Source organism: Hippoglossus hippoglossus, chromosome 6 (assembly GCF_009819705.1).
Source record: "Hippoglossus hippoglossus isolate fHipHip1 chromosome 6, fHipHip1.pri, whole genome shotgun sequence".
Lineage (NCBI taxonomy): Eukaryota > Metazoa > Chordata > Actinopteri > Pleuronectiformes > Pleuronectidae > Hippoglossus > Hippoglossus hippoglossus.
Genome location: NC_047156.1, coordinates 15,607,562 through 15,622,149, shown reverse-complemented (window position 1 = coordinate 15,622,149; position 14,588 = coordinate 15,607,562). Strand labels below are relative to the sequence as shown.

General features: G+C 40.9%; 1 protein-coding gene across 1 annotated transcript; it reads right to left on the bottom strand.

Annotated features, from left to right (window-relative positions):
- Positions 1-3,097: 3,097 nt before the first annotated feature.
- Positions 3,098-14,115, bottom strand: LOC117762616 (CD81 antigen-like). The gene is made up of 8 exons (XM_034587049.1): positions 13,847-14,115; positions 12,109-12,223; positions 6,301-6,398; positions 6,080-6,154; positions 5,709-5,822; positions 5,504-5,602; positions 4,089-4,172; positions 3,098-3,929 (listed from the first exon to the last, which is right to left on the bottom strand). The coding sequence occupies exons 1-8, from the start codon at positions 13,910-13,912 to the stop codon at positions 3,864-3,866; spliced, it is 717 nt and encodes a 238-aa protein (XP_034442940.1). The 5' UTR covers positions 13,913-14,115; the 3' UTR covers positions 3,098-3,863.
- Positions 14,116-14,588: the final 473 nt, after the last annotated feature.

Below are 14,588 nucleotides of genomic sequence, written 5' to 3'. Positions count from 1 at the left end.
ACATGAGCTAATATGCTCCTTTTGTAAAGTAATTCATTAACACAGAAATGTAAAAATATAATCATTTTGGATCCAAACTTATATTTGGACTTATGAAATGACAAAAATAGCCATTAAGTATCAACCTGATAAAACCAGGCTATGTATTTTTTTTTATACTTTTAACCGGGGCCGGGAGTCTCCAGCTCACCAAACAGAACATGTGGGTGAAGAGCTCGCTGCAGAACTCATGACGAGTTGGAGACAAGATTTTAAAAAGTGTGACTAATGCCTAAATATAAATAGGTGAATCAATCTAAGCAGGTGGATGTGAAGGTGTGAAGCTGGAGACTGAATCGGGATCTGAGGATTTATGTGTTTGCCGAACTTCAGCGCCGAATCGAACTCGACTCCAAGATTCTCAGCCCATGTGTGACCGATGATTGTTGATTACACTCATATGTCAGTGTGGGACATTTCATGGGTATTAATACGCTGCTATTACAGTCGGCACTCGTGTGGGAAGACGCCGCACCAGATCTTCCTTTCAGCCTCATGAGTGTTTAGGTTGAACACTGATGTCAGCTGATTAAACCACTGGTTCTTCCAGTTCATCACAGAGATGTCTGACCGGGCTGAGGTCACGATTCTGAGCAGGGAACCGGTGAGAAAACCTTTAACATTAACACAGGACAGGGGCTTATTTATTGTCTGTGCATGACTCCACGGTTACATTTCCCTTAACTGGAGATTAGAGGAAAAACTGAATTAATCGTCCTTTATTTTAACATGTGAATACATTGAGGAGGCGACCTCATTTACACTACAGCCAAGTAAACACGAAACATTCCAAGACCCCAAGAAAACATTAAAAAAAAACTGCCAAATAGCAGAAACAAGGGCAATAGTTACAACATGAATTTGAATTTGAAGCAGTTTAAACAATAACAACTAGAGGTAAAATGGCGTGAGGTTAAATACTTATATTGCCCTGAGGATATAAACCTGTTGAGCTTTAGGTTGTTCTGTATGTTGTTCCAGGTTGTAGGTGCATGAGGAGAAAAACTGGATTCAGTCATGCAGTCATTTGAGTGTGTTCAATGGGAGCTCACATTAACAGACAGAGGTGATGCAACACATTCAACTGGTGCCTTTTAAACCAACCAATCTTTAGCGATGAGATGGTTTCGGGTTTAAAAAAAATAGCTTCACCACTTATACACGCAAGCACCACTAGAAAAACTATACAAACTATAATGCTGTTTATTTACTTACCGTGGTGTAAAACATCTCCTTTCTGTGCCAATTTTTGAAAAGAACATCTGTAAATCTGCAACAATATTAATGATTGAAAACAGGTTTAAAAATAAGTTTCGAAAATCTTTCGACATGAATGAGATGCTGAGTGGGAGCGCCACATCAGCACTTTCTCTGCGTGTCTCTACATGATGTAGAAACCTAATTAATGAACCACTGTTTGTTTGTCCTTAGAAGGTTCCACCACATAAAGTAAACTCTACTCAAAACTCAGATTCACATCTGCACTCAGTTATTGAAAAGGCTACACCGAACTAAAACTAGTCCAACAGCCCTATGAATGTCAACCTCATGTAAAAGGTTGTATTGTTCAGTTTTTTAAGGTGTTGATTGAGTTGCATGGCGGTTTTTTGGAGGCTACTGAGTTTCACTGCATTAGACTGAGAGGTGTTTTCTGTTTGGATACAAGAATGGAAGACAAAGAGATCACCATGTGAAAGAGAAAAGGCCTCGTGTGTGTGTGTGTGTGTGTGTGTGTGTGTGTGTGTGTGTGTGTGTGTGTGTGTGTGTGTGTGTGTGTGTGTGTGTGTGTGTGTGTGTGTGTGTGTGTGTGTGTGTGTGTGTCGTGTGGCATTTGGTTTGTTGTCTCACACGATCACTGTGCTGGAGTTTGATTTAACACATCTTTTTTTTCTGAACATCTGTCCAGTAGACAGGGATCATAAAACATGTCAGCGAATGTGTCTGAGCTTGTGGGGCACCGTGAACGAAACCTGCACCCTGACGTCGTTAAAGAGGAGACGATGTGTCCTGTGATGAGGAGATGAACGCCAGGGCGGTTCAAACACGTGTGTGCCGGGTGTGTCTGCTGCCACTGTGCCAGAAATACAAGTCAGTTCAGTTTTTAATGTGTTCAGCTGAGCTTTTCGAATAGATGGCGCTGATTGGGCAAGAGAGGCGCTGATGTCACACTGCCCCCCTGTGGGGACACGAGCTACATACTGCAGCTTTGATTCTGTTTAAAATGAGTGAAGCTGAAGGAGGTTGACAAAACACATGACACTAATACTGTACTGTACAGATCAAGTAGCTCAAAGGGATAGTTCACCCAGAAATGAAAATTCACTCATTATATACTCACTACTATGCTGATGGAGGGGCGGATGAAGTGTTTGAGTCCACAAAACACTTCACCCACCCCTCCATCTACATAGTGGTGAGTATATAATGAGTGATTTTTTTCTTTTTGGGTGAACTATCCCTTTAATTTTAAACAGAGTACTGATAAAGTTTGTGTGTCAGATCCACACACGCTCCCCTCTGGTGACATGAGGCAAATACTGCAGGTTTGATTCTGTTTGGAATAAGTAAACTGAGGTAGAGTGATAAACAGATAACTGAACCTCGTCGTGATTCTCAAACAATCTCCCCGCGAAACTTTGCAATCAAGATTTGCACATTTACCTCAGGGGCCTACAAGGGATCACAGGATGAAGCTAATGCAGAGCTTCTCAAACTTGTTCTAGCGTGTCCCCCCTTTAGAAGCCCAAACAAGTTTAAACCTCCAACCACACAAATCTTTTGACAGGGAAGGTAATTAAAAAAGAATGATCTAAATTGAGTTGTAGTGAGGTAAAGGTGAACACGACAGCCTCAATAAACCTTTTTTTTAATTTATTTTTCCTACATTAATATAAATAATGCAGCTTGGTGACACTATATATTTTCTTTGTTCATCCATGACCCCCATGCAATGGACCCATGGCCCCTCAGAGGGGCCCGTCCCCCAGTTTGAGAAGCAGTGAGCTGGTGAGACATGAAATAATCGTCTCGGTAACAAATACAAAAACTAAACAATGTATTGATACTCAAAACATCTTTATTTTCCAGACTTATCTCTGTTATTTGCTACTCTTTTACAAAATACTGTAGTTTTGCCTCTTCAGGCCTCTAGAAATAATCAACTGAAAAGTCAGAATTCCTCTACTACTCAAAACTTATAGACATGATACTTATGATAAGAAATTACTTAATCTGAATGGATCAGGAGAGAAAAGGGTGGAAAATCAATAGTACAAAGGAGGTGACATCATTTCTTAGCATTACTAAAACAGGATAAGTAACTTGTTTTGTGCTAATAAAGACAAAACACACATAGCAGAAACATAAAGCTGACTAAAGGACATACAGGCGAGAGTAGGACAGAAGCTTAGTCCATGAAACCCTGCTAAATCATATCGTTACACTAACACTGCAGCCACAAACAACCAGGGAATACATGGACTCTCCTAAGTGTTATTAACATATACAAAGTTTATGTATATATATACAATTTATACATCCAACAGCAATAAGTTTAATGACTTGAGAGAAACCTTTCACAAAAATACTGTAAATAATATAAAAGATTCATATGAAGTGTTGTATGATAAATAATAAAGAACATTCGACACACAGAAGCTAAAATAACAGCAATGATAGATGAGCAGTATCAAAATCAATTCATTGTTTCTAATCTAAAATAAAAAGGGGAGATATCCATCTAGTGTTATAATCAAAAGGAAAAGGAGCTGAAACATAATAAAAATAATCCCATTATACACTGATGCTGCCTGTTGGCTGGAGTCCTAATACGCTCCAGGGCTGTTGCGGATCCCACAGCAGAGCACCATGGTGAAGATCATCTCAAAGATCTAAACGGGAAGAACAACAGAGCAGTTTAATTCAATATGTCTCGAATCCAGCCTCTGCGTTCTTATCACAGCTGATAAAAGCTGGAGTTCGGAAAAAACTGCAGAGAGCCTTGTCCACGCCGCCGCTGTGGGAAAGATACGTCTTTAATCTAAACTCACCATGATGACAGCCACCACCAGCGCGGCCAGACCAATCAGGTGGAGCTTCTCGGAGAACAGCTCGATCAGTTTCTGGTGACAGCTCTGCTAGGAGACAGGAGAGAAGATGTTGTTCACACACTGCTGCTGAAACAAGAGGCTGAATCTCAGCTGTTCCTGTCCCACACTTCTGGATTATTAATGATGTTATACGTTATCACATCATTATATCGTTATGACTTGTTGAAGTAGTTTGGGTCGTGATGGTATTATACACAAGAGTATGTGAACTGAACCCAGCAGCCACGGGTTATAAAACCTTATAGACAATGTTGTGTTATTTCTTTTGCCTCAGCGACAGCCAGTGGCCGGAGGTATTTTGTTTTCAGGTTGTTTGTCCGTCCCATCACAAGAACGCTATGAGGACATTTCTTCAGATATGGTACAAACATTCAGTCAGACACAGGGATGACCTGGTTAGATTCTCAAGGTCACAGTGACCTTACAGATCATGTCTTTGGTCTCTTGAAAACAATACCTCAAGTATGTCTGTCTTTCAGGAATTTTTAGAATGAAATTCCTGGATGTTATTAAATTGCTTAAATTCAAGGCCTTCACCACATATATCAGGTCATATGAGTCTAGACAGACGGGGATGTAAACTAACAACTTAACTGGTTGTCTTAACGGAGGCATAAAGCCACTAGTTGCATTACTGTCAGGTTTATTAATTAATTATTGTATTACAGTTTGTCATACGCACAGTGTTTTGGATTTCTGATAGTGACCTTTTGACTGTTCAATGGTCAAATTTCAGGATTGACCCTAATTGGCTCAGTTTTAAGTGATTTTTAGAGTTTAGTTACATTTTTAAAAAAGGATTGAGAAATTAATTAAATTATTGGACAGGAATGACATTTCTAGGGAATTAATAATCATACAAATAACGTCACATTAGCATATTTATGTAAAAAAAATTATATATCGTAAGATATACATAGCCTACACGTCATCTAATAATGAACATTTTTTCTTTAAAGTCCCCTCTCTTAACAGCACTGTTGAATTAGTTTCACATTCAGCTGTGTTTGTTAAATATTACTGTTTGTAGTGAGTGTGTTTAATCACTGCAACTACTTCTAAAAGGATAAGACTGATGCTCATTACAATTTTTAATTTTGTAAAAACTGTCATTTATGTGTCCATTTTTCTAAAGAAGCAAATTAAAAGTCTCAGCTCCTGAAATATATTGAAAGTTATATAGCAGCAGTTTTATACAAGAAATCAACCAGTGTATTCAAGAATTTCCAAAAAACGTGACACAGTTGTCGCTGCACTTCTTCAGGTCCTCGGGAAAGAATCTCACTAAGTTTGAAGACAATTCAGACAAGTGGTTGTTTTTGATTTGTGGATTTATTAGTAGGATTAATGTTTACCTGAGATTTCAGAAATTCCACTGCAGACTGCCTTGGACACAAGGTGCTGGACACTTGTTTGAAGAGCGCTGTGTCATCACCTTTACCACAGCAGTCGAGCTGAAGAGGAAAGAAGAAGAGGTCACTCACTCAATAAAAAAGATCACTCAGGTATATTATCACTTATATGGACACAAAAAAGTGAAGGTTTCCCATGGTGACGTACCGTAGTGTGGAAAACATCCAGGACCTTGATGGCAGCGTCTTTACTGGGAGACCCGGAGACGTCCACAGCTTTGATGTATGCAGAGTCGTAGAAGTTGATCAGCTCTTTGGAGATCTGTGGACGGCAGGGAGTCAGAGACACAAATACAAACAGACAGAGTCGGTGCACTGGAGCAGAGGAGGAAAATCAATACAAGGATCAAACAACAGGCAGGGCTGCTGCTGCTGTGTGTGTGTGTGTGTGTGTGTGTGTGTGTGTGTGTGTGTGTGTGTGTGTGTGTGTGTGTGTGTGTGTGTGTGTGTGTGTGTGTGTGTGTGTGTGTGTGTGTGTGTGTGTGTGTGTGTGTGTGTGTGTGTGCTTGCATCACTTACTGTGTCCCTGTTCATGAAACCCCAGATTGCTGCAGCCACTTCACAGGCAAACAGGATGACCAAGAAGAAGAAGAACTTAAGAGAGAGGAGAAATACGTGTTTGAATCTGAACGTCTGTCACAGATTAAAATACATGATGTCATTCTAATTCAAGAAAAGAGCTCCTGCTGGATAAAGTTCGAAGGTGGGAGCTGCAAAGTCAAAAGAGATGTGACACTCACTGTGCCCAGCAGACACTGAGACTCCTGAATGGCACCGTAACATCCCAGGAAGCCAACGAGCATCATCACCGCTCCCACAGCGATCAGTATGTACACGCCTGTAAACACAGAGACAGCACAAAAGTGAACGATCAAGTTTTCAAGAGGATGCGGTCTACCCTGTGCACCACTAGAGAGCAGCAGTGTCAGAGCGGCCTGTGCCCGCTGCACATTCATCAATCCACACATTGTTTGGAAAAGAGCCTTGATGTTTCTCCAGCCTTCCCTGATGGATGACACAACATTATTGACATCCTGAACAGCGCCCAGATCATGTGAGAGAGAGAGAGAGAGAGAGAGAGAGAGAGAGAGAGAGAGAGAGAGAGAGAGGGAGGTGGGGCAGACCCTGGGCAGCTGCCAGGCCAGGAAATGCCTTCCAGACACTCCCAACCCCCCACAAACCCCCCTGCACTGACCTCTGACCCCGAGCATTATCCTTCCCCAGGAAACAGGTAACCATGTGAATACACAAACACACACACACAGACACACACTGTTTTGTGTCATTTGAAGAAAAGATAAGACTTGTTTATATTGAAAAAGCTCAAGTAATATATATACTTGAGAAAAGTAATTTTGGCCCGGTATCCATGGTGATGACAAAATACACAGTTTCACAAGAGTTTCAGTGGGAGTGAGCAACAGGCGCCTGAAGAGCAGTGAAGCTCCACGCACAGAAGAAGTCTGGATTAGGTTTTATTCATCTCAAAAGAAAAGCACTGAGCACAGTAGAAATATAAAAAGTTATATAGACTACATGTAAATGTCTGTTGCACGAGTTGTATGGTGAGTTGGGTTTAGAAGACAAAGAGGAAGCTGTTGTCATAAAGACCTTCATTCATAGATTATAAAAAGTATTGTAACATGCCACCGATCTGCTGGAGCCTCTTCTTAATGAGTCTGTTTAATGGCCTTAAAACATGAAACTGTTACAGCTGAGACAGCATAGTTTGAATTATTTTTTGATTAGTAGTGGAGGAAGAAATTATAAGGTACTTAAAAACTAAAAAGGGCAAATCTGCAAAGTCCTGCATTCAAACTTCTAGTTATGTTAAAGTATAAACACATAATCATTATCAGAAGAAATGTGGTATAAAAGTAAAATGGATTGTATCTTATTCTGTTTACTATTATATTATTCAGTTACTGATAAGTGATAATAATATAGTAAAATAACCTCTAAACTGTAGTTAAGTACAGCAACTGCGTGAGCAAATTTACTGTCTAGCACTAATTAGAAACATAAAAAAATTGGAAACCTATAGAACATATGACAAACTTGTTTCTTTTCTTTTTAATTGATCTTTTTACTTTGACTATTTTAGGGATCTCCCTAATGGCAGTCGAAACGACATCACAATTGCATACACTGGCAGAGGAAATGAAGGAACACACAACAGGAAATAATAAGCAGGTCTCCTCAAGTTTAGTCTATTTATATACGTGTATTTGAGTCGGCTGTTGTTTTCAGGTCTAAAGTTGAACACCGAAACTCATCAGAGTGATGACTTGAGATATTTTGGGCAGACAAGTTTGGGGCTCAGCTTTAAAAGAATCATTTAAAATAAAAAAATAGTTTGAGATGAATCTCTTGACATCATTCAATCCCTCAAACAGTCCAACTTTCTCTAAAGAAGTATTTATACTTTGATGCTACATTTGAAAGGGAAATATACTTTTTTACTGCACTAGAATTATCTAACAGCTGTGTAGACATTTCCCTCTCAACCTCTCATATGGTTTCTTTCAAACAACTTTTTCATGCCCAAAGAGGTAAAATTTGTTGTTTTTCCACCTCAGATGTATCTCACGATCCTTTGCAGGGGTGGTACTTATACATAAATAAAGGATGTGAATACTTCGAACCGCTGCTTTTAGCGAGAAGGTCTGGGAGCAGTCTGTTTCTGGGTTTTTTCTATTCTTACACACACGCAAACACAAGCCTCTAATCTGGGCTGACAGCGCGGACTGAGACGGACAGACAGTGGGAAACCTTGCTGCTGTAGCGGCTGCAGGTCTCTAAAACCTCACACCCTGAATCAAACATCACGCACAACCCTTCCTAATACTTACATCTACACCCTCTTTTCTCTCTCTCTGTTTCTACTCAACTCCCTCCTCCTTTACCCCCCCCCCCCCCCCCCCCCCCCCTCCCCCCCAGCTCTGTCTCTCTCTTTTCTTTTAGCCCTTTTTGTTGTAGTGAGAAACGGCTACCAGTGCCAGTAACCCGGCAATGCAGCAAGGCAGGCATTACTTCCACTGCCTTCCATTACTATGACAACACCCTTTAAGCTTTGAAGGCTATTGAGACTTTCAGGGTGACAGGCAATTTTATGCCACCGGGGAAGTTCATTTATTTCTTGTCTGGCTGTGTAATCTCCAGAGGGGCAAAAAGAGGGAGGTGAAGAGCAGTTAAAAGCCCCACTTGGACTTCTTGCTCTCCTCATCCATTATTAATAAACAAGCCCCAAACAGGCAGGAGCTGTGAAGCCATGTCCACACAGCCAGAGCCTGACACCAATAAACTCAGATGAACCTGTATATGTCAGTCAGGATAAAGGATCATAAAATAACTCGATAGCAGTTTTACACAATTGTTTGATATGATGGTGGAATACACTTTTTTCAATCTCACCAAATGTTAGACGAGAGGGTTGATACCACTTTAATTTCTGAACACTTAAAACCTCCACTCACAGTAATTGGACAGAACTGTGTTTGACACATTTAATGACATAAGTGCTAAAAAAATGTCACTACTGCTGATATACGGAGGGGCCATCTTGGACTTGGAAGTCGGGGGTTGGTGAGGTTCCTCCCACCTTCTGAAACTCTGACTTGAGGGGGCGTTCCAGTTGCAACTTCCAGCTCTTGGGTCAGGAATTCTGTGCTCTGAGGTTTAATGGAACTCGGCACAAGCTAACCTAACCAGCAGCTCCCATCTTAATACTACTTTGGTAAATAAAAAGCTGGATTCTGCTCAGCTCAGCAATAAATAGAGAAGCAGACATAATATATTATTTCGTGAGCTTTAAGGTGATGGTGGGCAGGTTTTATAAACTTTGTACAGAGGCAGGACAGCATTTACCTGGGTTACAGTCTTAAAGGTTGAGTGTGTAAGATTTAGGTGAAAGGGATCTATTGGCAGAAATTGAATATTAAATAATCCTAGAGATGTTTTCACTCATGTATAATCATCGAATTGTTGTTTTCTTTACCCTAGAATTGGCCCTTTATATTTAAATACTTTATATTTACATCGGAAGCAGGTCCTCTCTATGGAGGACGCCATGTTTTTGACAGTAGTCCAAACTGGGCATAATTGAGTCTGAGGTGAGGGGTATTCAGCTGCAACATCCAACTTCACCACTAGATGTCACTAAATTCTACACACTGAACCCTACTGTTGAGCTAAGCTAAACTAAGCTAAGCTAACCCTCTCTGTTGGTGTTATCATAGCAGTGGCAGTGACAACTCTATTATTTACACACAGTCATTAAGAAATAATTAGAGTGGCTGGTGTCCCAATGTAAGATTTTGGTTTGCACTTCCGTATAAAGCTTTAGAACTAAATATCACAGCAAATTGAGATAAATATTAGACTTTAAACCCAGGAGATCTTTGTTTGTTGCCATTTTCATGAGGACGATGTTAGAAAATGTCCTGTTTAGACAAACTAGTGAAAGTCAGACCAGGTTTCAGTAGCTGGGAGGCTTCAGATAATGATTTTCCAGTTGTGTACAGTGATGAAAGCATGCAATTTCATATCAACATTGATTTTGCCTGCGTTCCCAGAGTGCAACCTTTTTTTTTCAGTAATGAAACAGTGCAAAAAAAGCTCCAGTATTCAGGCTGGGACTTTTGCATTAATCATACAGTGTAAAGCAGCAGAAATGTCCTGTCTACTTGTGTAATGAATTCTGTCACACTTACTGTATGTCCTACAGAGAGCATGCAGCACTTACCAAACCAGACTGCCGACAACTGCCGACAACTGCCACCAGTGATGATTTCAGGCCCTGGGTAAGAGGCAGGAGACTGCGTATTTCCAGCCTTACATAAATACCACTTTGGTGTGCCAGCATGCTAAAAACATCCACTCTAAACTCTAATTTGTAGGGGTAATGTGCACATGTAAAAGGTTATTTGCATTATGCAAGGGCGTATGTTCAAGGCAGGGTAAAAAAAAAAGATACATTCCCCTTGATCTTGCCTGGGTGGGCCTATCCGCCCTGCCTTTAAAATCACAAGTGAGCCTATCCTCTATAAAAAGCATGAGCCTGCCATCGCTCTGTATACTTACAGAGGAGTAAGTATGGGAGAGGATCAGGAGCCCAGATCTAAATTAATGGGCTCACTGGAGTTCACCACCACAACACACCGAGATGATGGACCTTTGAAAAGTTTCAAACATATCATGTATTGTAGGTTTTTGTGCCAATCTCAGGACGTCTGAGGGCAGAAACATGATGATGATTTATGACCCAAGTTCATGCAGTGAACACAACCTGAGCTACATACTCCCCATTCTGGGATTCAGTTTAAGCTTCAAGACTTTGGTAAATGTACAGAACATGATGTGCTGCATTCACACAAAACCAAAGATTCCTGAGGATCGAATGCTTTAAAGCGACATAAGGCACATGGTGGCTTTACTTTTTCTCACAGCCCATTAGTTTGCTCAGAGCCCACAACATCTGCCTGCAGCATCTGTTCTCTCCCTCTTGAAAGCACCTCAGGGCTGAAGGCTGGGACTAAAGTTCATCAACGTATTTTTATGATATAGAGATATCATCAGCTGTGTGTTGCAGAATGACTGAGGTGCAGACGCTGGCTGTGGCGCTCTTAAGTCATGCTGCGGATTTACGTGCGTCCTGTTTCCTGCTCTTTTCTTAGAGGTCACGCCGCTCCTACTATTTCTGGACGCTGAGTGTGAAAGACAGGTATTTCTGTGAGTTAGTTCACTTCCAGCGATGTGTTAACTGTGAGTTTCCTGTCATGTGTTCACCAGAAGAACTGAAGTGTATGTTTAGAAGTGGACAACTTAACAAGAACATGTATATACAACCTAAATAAATAGTTTTAGTGAGGGTTCCCTTGTCAGACTTTAATGTTATTTATCTTTGTTGCTTACGCCAAGGAGGTTATGTTTCCACCCCTTTGTTTGTTGGTCTGCATGTTTGCTTGTTTGTAAGCAAGATTAAGGCAAAAACTAGAGGAGGGATTTCAATGAAACTTGGTGGAAGGATGTCTTATGAGTCAGGGAAGAAGCCTTTAAAGTTTGGTGCGAGGTGCAGGTCAGGGGGCAGGTCCAGGAATTTTTCTCATCACTTTCTTTAACATTTTTTAAATATTTTTACTGACACTCCAGAGCGCATACCTCCTTGACGAAGGTATGCGCTCTCAAGTGCCATTCTAGTTGAGACTGTGACAGTGAGGAGGTGATTCACTTTCATGGCATGCGTCCAAAGTTTACTGTATTGTTTTAGTTGACTGATTGTTTTAGTTTATTGTAAGTTAGTGCACTCAGTGGACATGTAGCGTGTTGTGTGAAATGGCATTCCCATCCTGTCATGCAATGATTCAAATATTCCCGAATTGTTTTTGAGACCAATTTTAGGTTTTATATATCTAAACCTTATCACAGAGTGATGATGAACCACAGAAACGCTTATATTTTTAATTGACCGACTCAGAGGGCATTATTTACATCATCTGCATCAGTTTTAGTGCGATTGGGAAGCTGTAATGGTAAAGGTGTATACTCACTGATATAGAAAGTGCCCGGTGCCTGGTGGCCCTCAAACTGCAGTATGAGGAGGTTGCTGGTTTGACTGTCATGGCGCAGCCACAGGGCCACTCCTAAGATCACACCTCCGGCCAGCTGTGCAAAGAGAAAAAGGTTTTAATTATTCTCTCTCATGTGTTTCTACTTTGGTTAAACCTTGAGGAGGGTCAGAGCTTTTTTAAAATGTTTGATAGTCAAGAGAGATGTTGTCATGAATATTAAAACAAAACTGTAGTTATCAATTTTTAAGATTTTTTTAACAACCCATAACAGTGTCGTCAGAGGGTCGTGACATCGTGGAGACAGCTCAAAGCTCGACTCTGCAAAGATCTTATCAGTGTCCAAACCTTCCTGCTAATATTTCTTGACCTGTGTCCTCAGCTCTGCCGCGAGGCAGCGAACTGTCCGCTGCGATGAGAGGATATCCTGACACCTCAGTGACCTACGGCACGGTGTCCTCACAGCATTGTTTCAAGCCAACTCAACAACTTTGTTTATCAACTTTATCTCCCTGGATCTCTACTGTGTTCTATATCTAACAACACAGAAATAACATAATGAAAGTGATAAAACATAAATACTGAAGAATCCCACCCACAGCAGTATTTTGCTCCACTTGCTGACTCACTATCTCTTTAGGCCAATGTTTAAATCGAGATATTTGCACATTTATGACTGAACCCCATTGTTCTCCAAGAAACAGGAAACGGGATTCTCCACATGAAAGATAGCTAAAAGAGGAAGAGAGGGCTCAGAGTTTTCACAACGATAGGCACAGCAGCATAACCAACAGAGGAAACACTCCATCAAGTGCAGAGGCCGCAGGATATGGTGACTGTGCTTACTTTAACAAAAGAGCGATGGCTGTTCTGTACAGACAAACCAACCGACAATTCACAAACAAGTGAACTCAGTCCTCATTGTGTGCAAGGCCATGACATAAAATAGAAGACACATCTGGAGGAAGTGTGATGTGATGTAATAAAGCATAAAAAGTCAGACAGCTGCATGAGGCTATACAGTGGCAAGTCCCTTATTAATGAAATAACCTTCCAGAAAAACAAAATGCACTGGAGGAGAGTTTTCATGGGGAAATGGACTATAAATGATGAATGAAACTGCACCATCTCACAAGGTGTTTGCTGAACTCTTGCAGCCTGGTGCTACAGTGCGGTGACCAGGTAAGAACAAAGAAAACCCCAGGGGGAAACGTCTCCCCCCTCCCCCAGATGTTCAATTGCTCCCTTTATGTGTTTTTAATTTGGGGGGGCCCAGACTCCCCTACAACAGCAAGAAACCCCCCAGAGCTCAACTACATTTTCAGAGTTCTCTCCAAAACCAGCTGCAGGGCTCAGACTTTCCTGTTTATCATTAGTAAGTAGATTCAGTGAAATGATCTGAGGCAGAGTTAATGTGACGCATGAAGAAGCTCGGCCATGCATTTAAAAAATACTGTTGATGTAACAGCAGATCTAACTCGGGCCTGGACAAGGTTTAGTGTGATGTGTCCCCTGCACTGATGATGCTCTCCTCTCTGGCACAGAACAGCATCTCCTCCAGGATTGATCATCAGTGAATCTAAAGCCCTGAGCTACACAGATGTGGACATGGAAAGCTGTTAGGCAAGTGAAAGAGAGAAAGTTCTAGGAAAACAGAGGTAACAACGAAAGGATGAAAAAAATGAAAAGCTACTTAAAATGTAAAATGTCTTCAACTCACCCAGAAAATAAAATTAAAGAAGAATAACATATATTTTATGCATTTCGTGCAGCCCGCCACAGCCATGATGCCAGTGTGTTTATCAGCTCCTTCTTGTGTTGGACAAAAAAAACAAACACTGTGTGAGCCCAGTCCACGGTCCGGTAACAGGCACGTCTCTGCCACAGGACTCAGGTTTATTCAGGCTTCAACGCTGGAAACTCCTCCTTTATAATCCAGAGTGAAAACCGAGACGAGGAACTGCCCACCACAGTGGAGAGGAGAGGACAGGAGGAGAGAGAGGGAGAGGACAGGAGGAGAGAGAGGGAGAGGACAGAAGGAGAGAGAGGGAGACGACAAGATATGCATCAGCAAGAGGGGAAGGAAGACAGAAAGAAGGAAGATAGAAAGAAAGAAAGAAAGAAAGAAAGAAAGAATATATAAACAATGTAAAACATATAAAAAAATGTAAATGCATCACTGTGTTAAAACATCATGGTTTAGGTCTACATGTTTGGTATTGGCTCATCTGTTGTTATTCCGTGTTTCATTGGAAAATGTATTAAATTAACCACAGAAGTGTTAATGTAAAGGGATCCTTTATTATCCGCCCCAAAGCTGCACTTGTTCTTTTAGTTTATGGCTTGAATGTCATTGTTTAGTTTACTTTTATTGTTTTTGAAATGTCAGGATAATTAACAAACTTGATCAAACACATAAGAAGACCCAAAAGTTGTTTTTTGTTTATTTTGCTGTGAACAAT

What these genes read in the sequence shown, in the direction of transcription:
- LOC117762616 (XM_034587049.1), bottom strand. Translation starts at nt 13,912, where the DNA reads ATGGCTGTGGCGGGCTGCACGAAATGCATAAAATATATGTTATTCTTC. An exon ending in CTCAGTGTCTGCTGGGCACA is followed by an intron (nt 6,155 to 6,300) that starts GTGAGTGTCACA and finishes CTCTCTCTTAAG; the next exon opens with TTCTTCTTCTTCTTGGTCAT. An exon ending in GTTTCATGAACAGGGACACA is followed by an intron (nt 5,823 to 6,079) that starts GTAAGTGATGCA and finishes TGCCGTCCACAG; the next exon opens with ATCTCCAAAGAGCTGATCAA.